At 44.1% G+C, this 12,811-nt stretch overlaps 1 protein-coding gene across 1 annotated transcript in view; it reads left to right on the top strand.

Moving 5' to 3' along the window:
* The first annotated feature begins 7,832 nt into the window (after nucleotides 1-7,832).
* UVRAG (UV radiation resistance associated) overlaps nucleotides 7,833-12,811 on the top strand; it is a 136,775-nt gene continuing 131,796 nt past the window's right edge. Inside the window, exon 1 of the mRNA XM_033948900.1 lies at nucleotides 7,833-8,419. Within this exon, the coding sequence (XP_033804791.1) occupies nucleotides 8,297-8,419 (123 nt within the window). The 5' untranslated portion in view covers nucleotides 7,833-8,296. The remainder of the gene's footprint in view (nucleotides 8,420-12,811) is intronic.

Raw genomic sequence — 12,811 nt, forward strand, 5'->3', positions numbered from 1 at the left:
CACCCACCTGTTGCTACAACACCACTATGCATCAACAAACTCAGCTACCCTATTCAACCTACAATGAAGGTTCTGGGGGTAATACTGGACCAAGGCCTAACCATGAAAGACCAAGTGGACTCCCTAGTCAGAAAGGATTTCTTTACTCTTTGGAAACTTAGATCCATTAAAGCATACTTCGATGCTTCATCATTCAGAATTCTGGTACAATCCCTAATACTAAGCCATCTCGATTATTGAAACATTGCCCATCTGGCAATCTCCCAGAAGAACATGCAGAGACTGCAATTGGTACAAAATGCAACTAACAAACACACGGATCATTACCCAAAATATCCAACCCACAAAATTATCAATCAAGAAGAAAAGGGGGTATAAAGGATAAGTAATACAAAAATTATTTTAATAAATTTTATCTTTGTTTTTATTTTGTACTTGACTTCGTTTGTGAAATGATCTATTGTTACTAATAATCCACACTTACCATATAAAACCTTATTTTAAGCATACACTTTTACCCTAATGTATAAATAAATTCATCAAATTTAATTTAATTTGATTTAAGAGGCTGAAGTATCATAATGAATGCATTATTCTCAGTACAGAGATCTCTTATAACTTAGATGTTATTTCAAGTCTTCATCCTGAATGCATGTGATGTAATCATTTACTTCAAACCTCCTTCCTACCTTTAAAGATTTTTATTTTTTATATATATTTAATCGGTTAATTAAATTAGAAAATTGTCAACTAACTAACTAAGAGTGCATAATTTAATTTCATAACTTAAAATAACTTTATTAAGCATATCAAAATTTTTAATGTTAGTTAGTTGACAGTTTTCTATGCTGGGATGTGAGTGAACTTGCATCTTATCATAGGTTTCTTTGTGTATCTTCTATAATAATTAAGACCTGAAAAGTTACCTCTTGTGACTCTCTGCCTGAGAGAGAGAGAACTGGACTTTAAACAGATCTGGATTCCATCACATAAAGGAAACCTTTGCTGCCAACCTAATTTACAGCTGGACCAGTGGCTGATGAACTCTTGTTCTTGTACCAAGGGAATTCATATCTTTCGTGCTGAGAAGAATAATTCTGTCTCCCGGGCTAAGGCCTAATTGGATTGTGAGAATAAGGAACTTATCTATCTTATCAGCTGGGGTTAGATAAAAGTATTCCATTTGTTGTATAGGATAAAGGATTTGTATAGCTACTCTTGGTGATAAACTGTAATAGATTGCTGCTAATCAGGAATTATTATTATAAAGAATTATTTAGAGTGTAAGAATTAGTTTTACTCATTTATCTAGTAAGTGTGGTGTGATAATTATGTACTGAGTTTCATATATGTATTCGGATATTTTGTGAACAATAATTAGTTATTGCTACTGGCTTATGAACTATATTTTTCTATTTTTATAATAAAAGTATTTCTCATTAGCCTGGGTTTCTGTGTCGTGTAAGTAAGCAAAGCTAGCTGAACCTGGATGAGATATTATAGTCTTCCCTAGAAAACTAACAGGCATGTATTTGTTTATGTAACTGATTAGTACAACCATAAATCTTTCTACAGTAAACCGCATAGAACTTCACGGCCCTAAGGTATATAAACTGTTATTATTATTATTTACGTCAGTAAAATCCGGACCCCCTAGACCCGCCCTCCAGTTCCACCTATCCCCGCCCTAGCTCCGCCCTCAGCTCCAGCCCCAGTCCCGCCTCCTGTTGCCTTTTCCTTTCAAAACCCAAAGTGCCAGGTTTTGAAAAGCCGTCCGGATCCCCAGACATGTCCTCAAAAGAATGACATGTCTGGGGAAATCCAGATGTCTGGTAACCCTAGTTACGGGCTCATATGCTAACTGGTTAGCATGTGTGGTAATGAAACTGCCTACTCTCTGCCCCCAGACCACTAATGAACGTCTGCAGCTTAGTTAGTTTCACTTTTGATTGAAACCAATTTAGCTGTGATTCCATGTCCTTAAACGCTACAGCAGAGGTGTCCAACCTTTTGGCTGAAAAAAAATGTTTCTGGGGCCGCACAAACGTGTAAACGCTGCAGCAAGACATAGGAGGGAGCCAGCAAGACGGTTAAACAATCGAGAGCAGCAGAGGAAAACACTGCATTGCCCTCGACCGGGGCCGCACAAAATACTTCACAGTGCTGCAGGTTGGACACCCCTGCGCTACAGCATAACTCTCTTCACCCTGATGGATTTAAAAACGAGATTGTTTTTTGATCACTTGGGAATCTACTTCATTATTTAATCTTCCTGTTGTTTCAATTAGAAGTAACATTAAATCATAGGAACATTTTGTAAGAATTAAATCCTACCAAGTTATAAAATTCATATTAAACATAAGAACATAAGCATCGCCTCTGCCGGGTCAGACCAGAGGTCCATCGTGCCCAGCAGTCCGCTCACACAGCAGCCCCCCAGGTCCAAGACCTGCAAGTGATCCTTTACCTAAATCTTTTATTCTCTAATCATTTAATATCCTGTATAGTAACCCTCTATCTATACCCTTCAATCCCCTTCTCCTTCAGGAAATCATCCAATCCCTTTTTGAAACCCAATATCGTACTCTGTCCTGTCACCTCTTCTGGAAGCGCATTCCAGGTGTCCACCACCCTCTGAGTGAAGAAGAACTTCCCAGCATTTGTTCTGAATCTGTCTCCTTTCAATTTTTCTGAATGCCCTCTTGTTTTTGTTGACCCCGCTAGTCTGAAGAATCTGTCCCTCTCCACCGTCTCTGTGCCTTTCATGATCGTATAAGTCTCTATCATGTCCCCTCTAGGTCTCCGCTTTTCCAGGTACTTATCTCACAACACAGTAACGTGGATATTATAGCGAGTAGTCCATCATTCGTGCTGCAATTAAAGGCTCTACAGAGCTCCGTTTTGGAGGGAAACCTCCTTCCTTGGGAGTGGTGGCACTGAAACGTCTCAAAGTTGTTACGGGAAGCTTGGAGACACAGAAAGTTGAGCTGAATCCCAAGTAGAAAATGGCACTTCGGCCTCTTTTTTTTTCCAGCAGTTTTAGAAAGTATGCATATACTGTATGGGTATATAATGTGCCCTGCATGAGGTACAAACAATTTTAACTGAGTCAATTTCACTTGCAGTGCAGGGTCAAATGACAATTTTCAATCATACAATCAACACAAAAACATTAATTTTTCTAAAATTCCAAAAAAGTGAGTGAGTATTAAAAAAAACAACATATATCCAATAATATTCATATATTAAATGTATGGCTCCTCATAAATTCATAAACCGTGAGAGAAATGTTTTTTCCTGACAATATTCCTTCACATTGTCAGTGGGTAAATCAGCTCAAATCAGTCATTAATGTAGAGACAGTACTTTTCCCTACCAAGTTTCATCATGAGTCATATTATTATGACCAAAAAGATAGTTTCCTGATAGCAAACAGGAGAAAGCAGTGTTACTGCAGCTGTGCAGAATAATGAGATCTTCATTGCTATTTAGGGTTACCACATGGCTCCAGGAAAAGGAGAATGGATCGAGACGTTCGGGTTTTACTTCCATTGAAAGCGGGTGCCTGGTGGTCACCGGTCGCGCCCAGCCTGACTTTGGTGGCCCGAATGTTGGATGACTGGTGGGCCCTTTATAAACTCACAGCAATGAAATATCAGAGATTGGGACGATTCTCCAGGAATTGGACGCGTTTTAAATTTTGGTGCTGAATTTTACTCAGGTACAATTACATAAAGTGGGAGGCATCGATTCTCCTCTCTGTCTGAAATGTGGCCGAGATCCCAATACCTTTGCTCACTCTTTTTGGGACTGTTGGACCGTACAAGCTTTTTGGCAGTCCATCGTCCATTATCTTCAGAGCTTATTTTTGGGTCCCCTTTCAGGCACTGTAGAACACAGTTCTTCAACCGCCGGTCCACAGACCGGTGCCGGTCCACAGAAAATTCTTGCCGGTCTGCACAGGACCGGCGAGATCAACATCTTCAATTTCCTGCCAGTCCGCGCAGGACCGGCAAGATCGATGAGCTGTAGTCTGCGCAGGGCCGGAGAGATAATGGGGAGCCTCAGACAGTGTGCTTTTCCCCTCCCAGCGGCTCTCCTTACTTACCAGCGCAGAGATTCAGGAAGGCAGCCTTGGGGCTTTTGCTGAGTCACGGCTGCCTCTGATGATGCAACTTCCGCTTTCCCCAGAGGCAGTGCGACCCAACAAAGGACCCGAGGCTGCCTTCCTGAATCGCTGCGCTGGCAAGTAAGGAGAGTTGCTGGGAGGGGAGAAAAATAGAAGCTGGGAAGCTGCTGGGCAAGGAGAAAAAGGGACAGCTGCTACTGGACCTAGAGAGGGATGAGAGATGCTGCTGGGAGGGGAGGAGGGAAAGGAGTCTGGGAAGCTGCTGGGCAAGGGGAAAAAGGGACAGCTGCTACTGGACCTGGAGAGGGATAAGGAGAGATGCTGTTGGGAGGGGAGGAGGGAAAGGAGTCTGGGAAGCTGCTGGGCAAGGGGAAAAAAGGGTCAGCTGCTACTGGACCTGGAAAGAGATAAGGAGAGATGCTGCTGGGAGGGGAGGAGGGAAAGGGAAGGGAAGAGAGTTACTGCTGGACAGGGGGATGAGGGAAGGGAGAAGAAAAAAGGAAGGAAACAGCTGGCAGGGAGATTAGAGGAGGGGAAGGGGAGAGACAGTAAGGAGATGGGAAGGGGGGTCAGCAGAGAAATTGAAAGGGACAAAGATGCTAGATCTGGTGTAGGAGAGATAAAATTGAAGAGAGCAGTGAAGCTGAAATGAATCAAGTAAAAAGGAGAGAGGAGCATAGGCTGGATGGAAAGGGGAGAAGGGCATAGAAAGAAGACAAATACCATATAGAAGGAGGAGAGGTCAGACAGTAGATGGAAGGGGCAGATGCTGGATGGAAGGGGCAGATGCTGGATTGAAGAGACAGAGAGGGCAGACGCTGGAAGGAAGAGAGTGAAAAGAAGATGAAAGCAGAAATCAGAGACAACAAAAGGTAGAAACAAATAATTTTATTTCTATTTTGTGATTAGAATATATCAGATTTGAAATATATATCCTGCTAGAGCTGGTGTTAGACATAACTGAAGACTGCAAAGTCCAGGCAGTGGCTTAGGGCTCTCTCTGACCAGGGGGGCAGTTGCCCTAGTTGCACTCCCCTAACCCTATTCCTGCTATGTGTGACTGCGGTATTCTGTTAGCATGATATTTCTGTGTAGCATTCTGTAATAATTTGGCTTATTCAGTTTTCTTGATAGTAGAGGGGATATACGTGAAGGGGAGGGGAGACAGGGGTTTTGTTGATCCTTGCTCTGTATTATTTGTATTTATAAAATGACAATTGTACAGAATATTGTTTCTTTTTATACTTTAATGAAATACATTCAGTATAAAATCATAACTGAGGCTTGTGCAGATGGGATCAGATGGTTTGCGAGGACCGAGCTCCCGGAGACGGGGCAGAAATGGGGTTTTTAAATTTCAATCCTAGTAGTTTGCCGGTCCACAAAATAATTTTTTTTTTCCCGCTGGTCCATAGGTATAAAAAGGTTGAAGAACACTGCTGTAGAGAACTTGGTTTTAGATCTTCCTGGGATTTTCCGCAGCCTTCCCAAGGTGGGTCCCCAATGGTGTTGTAAGGTGTGTCTCCTTGCTCGTAAGTGCATTTTGAAATCTTGGACTGTTTCTGAGCCTCCCTCTTATTGGACTTGGAGATCTCTGGTACATACTTTGGCTGCCTGGGAGGCTGAGAGGCGTCTGGTCGCCCTCGACGGCGGCGCACCTACCTGCAAATTTGGGGTGCCTATTTGGATTCTTTACCTCCTAGAGGTCGTAGCCTCCTTTTGAATTCTCTTGCTTAGCTTTACTAGTGTTCCTTGTGCTTGCTTCCCTGGTCAATCACTGCCTATCTCTCCTTCTTTTGTTTGTTTGTTTTGGGGGGGTTTCCTCTTGATACAGCCCATGGGCCTCAAGAGTACGGGCCTTTGGCATTTGAGAAACTTTTGTTTATGTATATTGCTGGTGGGGGAGCCCGGAGGGGTAGTTGCTTTGGGTGGGGGGTTGGGTTTGCTCTTTGACTTGTTTATGAAAATTGAGTATTGCTGGATGTTGATTCCTTTGTTCTTGTTCTGTTTCTTGCTGTTTTTTTTTTAAATCACATTCGCAATAAAACTGATTTGAACATAAATTTTGGTGCTGATCACATTCTTTGTGAATTTGGGGTGGGGGTTGGGGTTCTTGGTAATAGTTTTCAGCTAGATTATGATGTTAGATAGTAGTTTCAGGTATATTGTGTTTGTTCTGGGTTCATTGGCGACATTGTCTTCTTGTATTGTTTCTGCTTGCTTTATGATGCTATGAGATGTGTTTTGCCTGACACATCAATAAAACTATTCTTTTTTTTAAGAAAGCAATGGAAGTAAGGAAGACAGACTGAGACATCTGGGTTTTACTTCCATTGAAAGCAACATGTTTCTTTCCTTTCCCCACTCAAAGCTGTAACTTTAAAAGATAGCTTGGATGATTGTTTTTTTTGTACAAGGGTTTCCCCCCTCCCCCCATTTCTACGTTGTGTGCCCGTTAACTTCAAATTCTTTACTTAAAAAAAATGTGAAAACAATTCAGAAGAGTGGACGCACCTGCCCAAAATGACCACTTTGCTTATTATTATTTGCAATTTAAACACACGCCGGCTCAATAAGAACGTGTCTACTAAATAAATTTCTGTCCAAACAGATGGATAAGAACTTTACAAAAACCTTGTTCCCCATGTTTAATGCTTCTGAAATATAGCTTTCAATCCTTAACCCTACTACTCTGCCCTCCAACCCAGCCCGCTGATTAACCATTCCCCTTAACTGTATCCATGACATCCTGTTTGTCTGTCCTGCCTGTTTAGATTGTAAGCTCTTTGGAGCAGGGATGGTCTTCTTTGTGACTCTGTACAGCGCTGCGTGCATCTGGTAGTGCTATAGAAATAATTCATAGTAGTGTGAAGAGTTTCAGTCTTTGGGAAGCAGAGCTGAGACTGTGATGTCATAACGCCTCATTCCACCAATAAGAGCCAACCTCATCAGTGATGTCACAATGGCTGGATTGTCCTGTACTCCCCCCTGCCCTCCAACCCAGCCAGCTGATTAACCATTCCCCTTAACTGTATCCATGACATCCTGTTTGTCTGTCTTGCATGTTTAGATTGTAAGCTCTTTGGAGCAGGGACCGTCTTCTTTGTGACTCTGTACAGTGCTGCGTGCGTCTGGTAGCGCTATAGAAATAATTCATAGTACTAGTGTGAAGAGTTTTAGTCTTTGGGAAGCAGAGCTGAGACTGTGATGTCATAATGCCTCATTCCACCAATAAGAGCCAACCTCATCAGTGATGTCACAATGGCTCGATTGTCCTGGACTCCCCTCTGCCCTCCAACCCAGCCAGCAGATTAACTGTTCCCCTTGATATCCTGTTTGGCTGTTTAGATTGTAAGCTCTTTAGAGCAGGGACTGTCTTCTTTGTGACTCTGTACAGCGCTGTGTACATCTGGTAGCGCTATAGAAATAATAGTAGTAAATCAGTCCCCTGGAATGCAACAGGCACATGACGCGCAGCACTTCACGTGACAATCTCTCTCTCCCCTACTTTGCATGTCCTAGACGTGTTTTTTTAATGATAACCAATCAGGAGCCGCAGCACTCACGTTCGCCCCGCCCCATTTCGGAGCCGTCGCCACTGAAATGCCTCGTGGGGGCTGGTCCGCCCGCCGATGGCTTCTGTTGCCATTTCTCAATCCCCACCCCCTAAGCTTTGTCGTTCGTTTGACAGGCCCGCGCACTTTGCGTTTCCCTCCCTCCCCTCGCTCCAACCCCGGCACGAGCAACCTCGGAGACCAATCGGCAGCCGCGACTCCCGGCCTCGTCGAGCGCGGACCAATCGGAAGGCAGCGGCGCGCCGGCGCGTGCGCAGTAACAATGCGGTACTATTATGGACCCTTTAGATTTCCATCTGCGCTTGTGGTGCGCGCGTCGGGGTTTCTCCGAGCGTAACAACAGCAACAAATTAGCGGCGGTTTGAAAGCAACCAACAAACAATTGTGCCCCTCCCCCACTCTCTCTCTCTCTTTTTTTTTCCCCTACGCCGGAGGTTCTCTGGTTTCTGACGTCAGGCCGCGCGCGGGCGCCGACCACTTTGTCAGCGGCCGGAGTCTCGTGCCGGGCGGGTAACGGCTGTCGCGCGTCAGCTGCTCCCTTGGATTAGAGGGCGGGAAGCGCCGTCGCCAACTCGGCAGCCGCTTTGGGGGGATGAGTTCCGCGGCTGCCGGCGGTAGAGACGGTATGGCGGCGGGCTCGGCTCCCGGGGTGGCCGTGGCGACGGCGCCCGGCTCGGCGGCTCGAGCTCTTCACGTCGAGCTGCCCTCGCAGCAGGTAAGGCGACGCATGAACGGGGGGGGGGGGGGGGGGGGCGGGGGGGGGTAGCTCTTGTCAGTCCAGCGTTTCTCCTGAGTTAGGGCTACAGCCTCAGAACCCTGAGGTTGTGGGTTCAAATCCCACGCTGCTCCTTGTGACACCCTAGGCAAGCCAGGTACATTAATAGATTGTGAACCAACAGGACAGACAGGGGGAAAATGCTTTAAAAATGCCTGTACATAAACCGCTTTGAGTGTGGTTGTAAAACTAGAAAAAGTGCTATATAATCCCTTTCCCTGATGTCATAATGCCTGGCAGAAACCCAAAGAGTAGCAACATTCCAGAACTCGTATTGTGATGTCATAATGCTTCATTCCCCCAATGCCTAAGAGCCAACCTCAGCAGTGATGTCACAATGGCTCACTTCTGATGTACTGGAGGAGAGTCTGGCACAGTGGTTAGAGCTACAGCCTCAGCACCCTGAGGTTGTGGGTTCAAATCCCACACTGCTCCTTGTGACACCCTAGGCAAGCCAGGTACATTAATAGATTGTGAACCAACAGGACAGACAGGGGGAAAATGCTTTAAAAGTGCCTGTACATAAACCGCTTTGAGTGTGGTTGTAAAACTAGAAAAAGTGCTATATAATCCCTTTCCCTGATGTCATAATGCCTGGCAGAAACCCAAAGAGTAGCAACATTCCAGAACTCGTATTGTGATGTCATAATGCCTCATTCCACCAATGCCTAAGAGCCAACCTCAGCAGTGATGTCACAATGGCTCACTTCTGATGTACTGGAGGAGAGTCTGGCACAGTGGTTAGAGCTACAGCCTCAGCACCCTGAGGTTGTGGGTTCAAATCCCACACTGCTCCTTGTGACACCCTAGGCAAGCCAGGTACATTAATAGATTGTGAACCAACAGGACAGACAGGGGGAAAATGCTTTAAAAATGCCTGTACATAAACCGCTTTGAGTGTGGTTGTAAAACTAGAAAAAGTGCTATATAATCCCTTTCCCTGATGTCATAATGCCTGGCAGAAACCCAAAGAGTAGCAACATTCCAGAACTCGTATTGTGATGTCATAATGCTTCATTCCCCCAATGCCTAAGAGCCAACCTCAGCAGTGATGTCACAATGGCTCACTTCTGATGTACTGGAGGAGAGTCTGGCACAGTGGTTAGAGCTACAGCCTCAGCACCCTGAGGTTGTGGGTTCAAATCCCACACTGCTCCTTGTGACACCCTAGGCAAGCCAGGTACATTAATAGATTGTGAACCAACAGGACAGACAGGGGGAAAATGCTTTAAAAGTGCCTGTACATAAACCGCTTTGAGTGTGGTTGTAAAACTAGAAAAAGTGCTATATAATCCCTTTCCCTGATGTCATAATGCCTGGCAGAAACCCAAAGAGTAGCAACATTCCAGAACTCGTATTGTGATGTCATAATGCCTCATTCCACCAATGCCTAAGAGCCAACCTCAGCAGTGATGTCACAATGGCTCACTTCTGATGTACTGGAGGAGAGTCTGGCACAGTGGTTAGAGCTACAGCCTCAGCACCCTGAGGTTGTGGGTTCAAATCCCACACTGCTCCTTGTGACACCCTAGGCAAGCCAGGTACATTAATAGATTGTGAACCAACAGGACAGACAGGGGGAAAATGCTTTAAAAATGCCTGTACATAAACCGCTTTGAGTGTGGTTGTAAAACTAGAAAAAGTGCTATATAATCCCTTTCCCTGATGTCATAATGCCTGGCAGAAACCCAAAGAGTAGCAACATTCCAGAACTCGTATTGTGATGTCATAATGCTTCATTCCCCCAATGCCTAAGAGCCAACCTCAGCAGTGATGTCACAATGGCTCACTTCTGATGTACTGGAGGAGAGTCTGGCACAGTGGTTAGAGCTACAGCCTCAGCACCCTGAGGTTGTGGGTTCAAATCCCACACTGCTCCTTGTGACACCCTAGGCAAGCCAGGTACATTAATAGATTGTGAACCAACAGGACAGACAGGGGGAAAATGCTTTAAAAGTGCCTGTACATAAACCGCTTTGAGTGTGGTTGTAAAACTAGAAAAAGTGCTATATAATCCCTTTCCCTGATGTCATAATGCCTGGCAGAAACCCAAAGAGTAGCAACATTCCAGAACTCGTATTGTGATGTCATAATGCCTCATTCCACCAATGCCTAAGAGCCAACCTCAGCAGTGATGTCACAATGGCTCACTTCTGATGTACTGGAGGAGAGTCTGGCACAGTGGTTAGAGCTACAGCCTCAGCACCCTGAGGTTGTGGGTTCAAATCCCACACTGCTCCTTGTGACACCCTAGGCAAGCCAGGTATATTAATAGATTGTGAACCAACAGGACAGACAGGGGGAAAATGCTTTAAAAATGCCTGTACATAAACCGCTTTGATTGTAAAACTTTGATTGTAAAACTTTGATTGTAAAACTAGAAAAAGTGCTATATAATCCCTTTCCCTGATGTCATAATGCCTGGCAGAAACCCAAAGAGTAGCAACATTCCAGAACTTGTATTGTGATGTCATAATGCCTCATTCCACCAATGCCTAAGAGCCAACCTCAGCAGTGATGTCACAATGGGTTGACTGACCTATACTTGGCTCACTTCTGATGTTGAACTGGAGGAGAGTCTGGCACAGTGGTTAAAGCTACAGCCTCAGCACCCTGAGGTTGTGGGTTCAAATCCCACAGGAAATTCTACTTTACGGAGAGGGTGGTGGATGCCTGGAATGCGCTCCCGAGAGAGGTGGTGGAGAGTAAAACTGTGACTGAGTTCAAAGAAGCGTGGGATGAACACAGAAGATTTAGAATCAGAAAATAATATTAAAGATTGAACTAGGCCAGTTACTGGGCAGACTTGTACGGTCTGCGTCTATGTATGGCCGTTTGGAGGAGGATGGGCAGGGGAGGGCTTCAATGGCTGGGAGGGTGTAGATGGGCTGGAGTAAGTCTTAACAGAGAATTCGGCAGTTGGAACCCAAGCACAGTACCGGGAAAAGCTTTGGATTCTCGCCCAGAAATAGCTAAGAAGAAAAAAAAAAAAAAATTTAAATTGAATCAGGTTGGGCAGACTGGATGGACCATTCGGGTCTTTATCTGCCGCCATCTACTATGTTACTATGTAGTAGTAGTAGTAAAAACAAGTGGAATTGTCCAATAAGAAAAGGTGCAATAAATAAAGGTGTCTTTCAACTCATCTGGTTCGGTTTATTAAAGTATATGTTGTTTTGCATTGTTTAAAGAAACTTTTATATGTAATTTGCTGTTTCTTTTTAATATTTTGAATGTTTTTAATGTTTTTACTACCACATATTTTCATTTTATTATTATAGTGTTTATATGTTTCTATATGTGTTTATATGATTTTATACATTGTCTATAGACTCCTGACGCAGGCCGTAGGGCCGAAACATGTACATGTCGGGTCGAGTATTTTTGGAAGAATAAAGAATAACCTGATTATCCAGATGAGTTGAAAGACATCTTTATTTATTGCACCTTTTCTTATTGGACAATTCCACTTGTTTTTACTATTCTGTTTCCTGTGGATTTGTTTCCCCTGTGTTTTGCGTTGCACTATGTTACTGTGTGACACCCTAGGCAAGCCAGGTACATTAATAAATAGAGTGTGAGCCCACCAGGACAGAGAGGGAAAATGCTTGAAGTACCTGTACGTAAACCGCTTTGAGTGCGGTTGTAAAACTAGAAAAAGTGCTATATAATCCCTTTCCCTGATGTCATAATGCCTGGCAGAAACCCAAAGTGTAGCAACATTCCAGAGCTCGTATTGTGATGTCATAATGCCTCATTCCCCCAATGCCTAAGGGCCAACCTCAGCAGTGATGTCACAATGGCTTGACTGACCTATACTTGGCTCACTTCTGATGTTCTGGAGGAGAGTCTGGCACAGTGGTTAGAGCTACAGCCTCAGCACCCTGAGGTTGTGGGTTCAAATCCCATGCTGCTCCTCTTGACCCTTGGGAAGTCACTTAATCCCCCTATTGCCCTAGATACATTAATAGAGTGTGAGCCCACCAGGACAGAGAGGGAAAATGCTTGAAGTACCTGTATGTCAACTGCTTTGAGTGTGGTTGTATAACTACAAAAAGGCCGTATACAAGTTCCAGTCCCTTTTCTTGATGTCATAATGCCTGACAGAAACCCAAATACTAGTAACATTCCAGAGCTCATATTGTGATGTCATAATGCTATGATTTGCATTATTCTTTGCAATTGCATCACCTTGAATTTGTCACATTAAATTTAATCTGTCATTTGGATGCCCAATTCTCCAATATCATAAGGTCTTTCTTCAATTTTTCACTCTGTGCACTTTATTAGGACTTTTTGTAGTTTGTTTATTTATTTAATTTATGGTATAGA

This window comes from Geotrypetes seraphini, chromosome 6, assembly GCF_902459505.1.
Source record: "Geotrypetes seraphini chromosome 6, aGeoSer1.1, whole genome shotgun sequence".
Lineage (NCBI taxonomy): Eukaryota > Metazoa > Chordata > Amphibia > Gymnophiona > Dermophiidae > Geotrypetes > Geotrypetes seraphini.